Source organism: Salvelinus sp. IW2-2015, linkage group LG28 (assembly GCF_002910315.2).
Source record: "Salvelinus sp. IW2-2015 linkage group LG28, ASM291031v2, whole genome shotgun sequence".
Lineage (NCBI taxonomy): Eukaryota > Metazoa > Chordata > Actinopteri > Salmoniformes > Salmonidae > Salvelinus > Salvelinus sp. IW2-2015.
Window position 1 is genome coordinate 15,651,356 of NC_036868.1, and position 5,030 is coordinate 15,656,385.

The 5,030-nt window shown below is 46.7% G+C and overlaps 1 protein-coding gene across 2 annotated transcripts in view; it reads left to right on the forward strand.

Annotated features, from left to right (window-relative positions):
- The window catches only part of msraa (methionine sulfoxide reductase Aa), a 132,362-nt gene extending 129,631 nt beyond the window's left edge, over positions 1-2,731 (forward strand). For both annotated transcript variants that reach the window (XM_023974562.3, XM_023974563.2), the window contains one exon: positions 2,146-2,731. In XM_023974562.3, the coding sequence (XP_023830330.1) occupies positions 2,146-2,310 (165 nt within the window). In that variant the 3' untranslated portion in view covers positions 2,311-2,731. The remainder of the gene's footprint in view (positions 1-2,145) is intronic.
- Positions 2,732-5,030: the final 2,299 nt, after the last annotated feature.

A 5,030-nucleotide genomic window follows, 5' to 3' on the forward strand; every position in this document is an offset into this window, starting at 1 on the left:
GAGCGAGGGTTAGTTAGGACTAGAGTTAAGGGCTGAAAGTATAGTTAGGACTAGAGCTAGGGCTGATTGGTATAGTTAGGACTAGAGCTAGAGCTGAGGGTATAGTTAGGACTAGAGTTAGGGCTGAACGTATAGTTAGGACTAGAGCTAGGGCTGATGGTATAGTTAGGACTAGAGTCGGGCTGAGGGTATAGTTAGGACTAGAGTTAGGGCTGAAAAGTATAGTTAGGATAGAGCTAGGGCTGAATGGTATAGTTAGGACTAGAGCTAGGGCTGAGGGTATAGTTAGGACTAGAGTTAGGGCTGAAAGTATAGTTAGAACTAAAGTTAGGGCTGAGGGTATAGTTAGGACTAGAGCTGGGACTGATGGTATAGTTAGGACTAGAGCTGGTAACACACACACACACAAGTGAGAGGGGGGAGGTTGGCGAGGTAGAGGAAGAGATGGTGAAGTAATGGAGGACAGAAAGAGAGAAATAGAAAAGGAAAGAAAGATCCATTGTTGCCTAATTTTTTGAATCTCCCAAGTGGTATTGCATTAAGGTACACTACATGGCCAGAAGTATGTGGAAACCCCTTCAGATTAGTGGATTCAGCTATTTCAGCCACACCTGTTGCTGACAGGTCTATAAAATCGAGCACACAGCCATGCGATCTCCAAACATTGGCATAGAAACATTGGCAGTAGAATGTGTTAGACTGAAGAGCTCAGTGACTTTCAACGTAGCACCGTCATAGGATGCCACCTTTCCAAGTCAGTTTGTCAGATTTCTGCCCTGTTAGAGCTGCCCCGGTCAACTTTAAGGGCTGTTATTGTGAAGTGGAAACACTCAGCCCGCGAAGTGGTAGGCCACACAAGCTCACAGAATTGGACCGCCGAGTGCTGTAACGCGTAGCGCATAAAAATCGTCTGTCCTCGGTTGCAAAACTCACTACCGAGTTCCAAATTGCCTCTGGAAGCAACGTCAGAATAAGAACTCTTTGTCGGGGGCTTCATCAATTGGGTTTCCATGCCCGAGGAGGAATAATGGTCTGGGGCTGTTTTTCATGGTTCGGACTAGGCCCCTTAGTTCCATTGAAGGGAAATCTTAACGCTACACCATACAATGATTCCAACTTTGTGGCAACAGTTTGGGGAAGGCCCAACATCAGTGCCTGACCTCACTAATGCGCTTGTGGCTGAATGAAAGCAAGTCCATGCAGCAATGTTCCAAAATCTAGTGGAAAGCCTTCCCAGAAGAGTGGAGGCTGTTATAGCAGCAAAGGGGGGACCAACTCCATATACATGGCAATTATTTTGGAATGAGATGTTTGACGAGCAGGTGTCCACATACTTTTCGCCATGTAGTGTAAACCTACTCTCAACAATATCCCCACTTTTCCCCCTGGAACATAACCACTAATTTCTCAGCTAAAAATCATCATATTCTCACAACCCAGAACGATGAATTTGCTTCCAACCTGGATTTCTCTATATGCTGTGTATTATACCAGACTAGCGTACAATTCAAACCTTGCTTGCGGATTTCAGATGATATTCAGGCTGGTCCTATCCATGATTTTCCATAGAGGGGGAAAAGCGGGGAGGATGGCCCAGTGATGTGTACCTGCTTCGACGGCCCTGTACTGGGGGTTAGCCTGAATGATGTGTGTGTGTGTGTGTGTGTGTGTGTGGACCATATAAAAATGCTGCAGGCATTGGCATTGGGTATGCTGGGTCGTGGGGCCCTGTGACAGTGCACACACACACTCATAAACCCATTGCCCCCTCCCCATACACGCACTGGGCACATCTGGGGCACGTGAGCAGACATCTGCCAGGGTCTCACCCGTAGGGGAATCCGGAATACTAATGACCTATCTCTGTGCCCGTCTCTGCTCCACTGCTTTACAAATGAGAGAGAGCGAGAACTGCCAACAGTATTAGAAAATATATATATTTTCTTTGTAAGAAAACACTTTCCTTTAAGGAGTCATAAAAATGTTTTGAAAGTACTTACATGGAAGGAGGCAGCAGGAAATGGTTCAAAATGGTTCATTTGTGGGGCTTTTATAAAGTAAGTATTTCCCTTGTAATCATTCCTGAACCATTCATTCATGAAGGTCATTCCTAATGACATATCGTCGTTGTTGTTGTTTCTACAGGTCCTGATAGAGGGGGGCTTTGGAGAAATTACCACAGAGATAGCCGAGGCCCATGAGTTCTACTATGCTGAGGACTACCACCAGCAGTACCTCAGCAAGAACCCCCGTGGATACTGTGGCCTGAGCGGCACTGGAGTCTCCTGTCCAATAGGACTCAAGAAATAACCACCTCTGTCCAATAGGGAATGACCACCAACCTATCCGATTGGCTAGTTTTGTTTGACAAGTCTATTTTCCATTAATTGAAATGGAAGTTGCCTTAATTCCGATGCAGTAATGAAGCATATTCAGGGTTTATATAAAAACAGTTCAAGTCTTATTTCAAATGCTTTGGTAATCAATCACTACAAACTTAAATGAAAGCACATTGTCTTGTTTCAATCAAATCACCCCGAGTATGTACCCCAGTATGTACCAGTATGTACCTCAGTATGTACCAGTATGTACCCCCAGTATGTACCAGTATGTATCCCCAGTATGTACCAGTATGTACCTCAGTATGTACCAGTATGTACCTCAGTATGTACCCCCAGTATGTACCAGTATGTACATATGGGGTGTTGGTGGATTAAATTATTAAAATGCGTGTTGATGTTTGGTTGGTTCCTTTGTGGGGTGTTTGACTGGTTCCTTTGTGGGGTGTTTGACTGGTTCCTTTGTGGGGTGTTTGGATGGTTCCTTTGTGGGGTGTTTGACTGGTTCCTTTGTGGGGTGTTTGACTGGTTCCTTTGTGGGGTGTTTGACTTGGGTTCTTTTGTGGGGTGTTTGGTTGGTTCCTTTGTGGGGTGTTTGACTGGTTCCTTTGTTGGGTGTGGTTGTGGTTCCTTTGTGGGGTGTTTGAACTGGTTCCTTGTGGGGTGTTTGACTGGTTCCTTTGTGGGGTGTTTGACTGGTTCTTTGTGGGGTGTTTTGACTGGTTCCTTTGTGGGGTGTTTGACTGGTTTCCTGGTGTTTGACTGGTTCTTTGTGGGGTGTTTGACTGGTTCCTTTGTGGGTGTGTTTGACTGGTTCCTTTGTGGGGTGTTTTGACTGGTTTCCTTTGTGGGTGTTTGACTGGTTCCCTTTGTGGGGGTGTTTGACTGGTTCCTTTGTGGGGTGTTTGACTGGTTCTTTGGTGGGGTGTTGATGACTGGTTCCTTTGTGGGGTGTTTGTGGTTCTTTGTGGGGTGTTTGACTGGTTCCTTTTGTGGGTGTTTTGACTGGTTCCCTTTGTGTGGTTTTTGACTGGTTCCTTTGTGGGGTGTTTGACCTGGTTCCTTTGTGGGGTGTTTGACTGGTTCCCTTTGTGGGGGTGTTTTGCCTGGTTCCTTTGTGGGGTGTTTGACCTGGTTCCTTTGTGGGGTGTTTGACTGGTTCTTTGTGGGGTGTTTGTGGATGGTTCCTTTGTGGGGTGTTTGACTGGTTCCTTTGTGGGGGTTGTTGATGGTTCTCTTTGTGGGGTGTGTTGACTGGTGTCCTTTGTGGGGTGTTTGCCCCTGGGTATGTTCCTTTGTGGGGTGGGTTTGATGCTTTCCTTTGTGGGGTGTTTTTGACACTGATTCCTTTGTGGGGTGTGTTTGCTTGGTTCCTTTGCTGGGGTGTTTTGAACTGGTTTCCTTTGTGGGGTGTTTGACTGTTCCTTTTGTGGGGTGTTTTGACTGGTTTCCTTTGTGGGGGTGTTTGACTGGTTCCTTTGTGGGGTGTTTGGACTGGTTTTCTTTGTGGGGTGTTTGACCCTGGTTTCCTTTGCGTGGGGTGTTTGACTGGTTCCTTTTGTGGGGTTGTTTGACTGGTTCCCTTTTGTGGTGTTTGACTGGTATTCCCTTGTGGGGTGTTTGATGGGTATTCCTATTTGTGGCGTGTTTGACTGGTTCCTTTGTGGGGTGTTTGACTGGTTCCTTTGTGGGGGGTGTTTGACTGGTTCCTTTTGTGGGGTGTTTGACTGGTTCCCTTTGTGGGGTTTTTGTTGGTTCCTTGTGGGGTGTTTGACTTGGTTCCTTTGTGGGGGTGTTTGAACTGGTTCCTTTGTGGGGTGTTTTTGGAATTGGTTTTCCCTTTGTGGGGTGTTTGACTGGTTCCTTTGTGGGTGTTTTTTGACTGGTTCCTTTGTGGGTGTGTTTGACTGGTTCCTTTGTGGGGTGTTTTGACTGGTTTCCTTTGTGGGGTGTTTGATGGTTCCTTTGTGGGGTGTTTGAGACCTGGTTCCTTTGTGGGGTGTTTGGATTGGTTTCTTGGGGGTGTTTGACTGGTTCCCTTTGTGGGGTGTTTGACTGGTTCCTTTGTGGGGTGTTTGAAGCTGGTTCTCCTTTGTGGGGTGTTTTGGACTGGTTTCCTTTGTGGGGTGTTTTGACTGGTTCCTTTGTGGGGTGGTTTGACTGGTTTCCTTTGTGGGGTGTTTGAATGGTTCCTTTGTGGCGTGTTGTTGGTGATGGTTCCTTTGTGGGGTGTTTGAACTGGTTACCTTTTGGTGGGGTGTTTGACGGTTCCTTGTGTGGGTGTTTGGACTGGGTTCCTTTGTGGGGTGTTTTGACTGGTTCCTTTGTGGGTGTGTTTGACTTGGGGGTTTCCTTTGTTGGGTGTTGTTTGACTGGTTCGCTTTGTGGGGTTTTGTCCGTGTTGAGTTCTTTGTGGGGTGGTTTTGACTGGTTCCTTTGTGGGGGTGGTTTGTTGGTTTCCTTTGTGGGAGTGTTTGACTGGGTTCCTTTGTGGGGTGTTTGACATGGTTTCCTTTGTGGGGTGGTTTTGACTGGGTTCCTTTGGTGGGGTGTTTGACTGGTTTTCCTTTTTGTGGTGGGAGTGGTTTGACTGGTTCCCCTTTGTGGGGTGTTTGGTTGGTTCCTTTGTGGGGTGGTTTTGACTGAATTCCTTTTGTGGGGTGTTTGAACTGGTTTTCCTTTGGGGGTGTT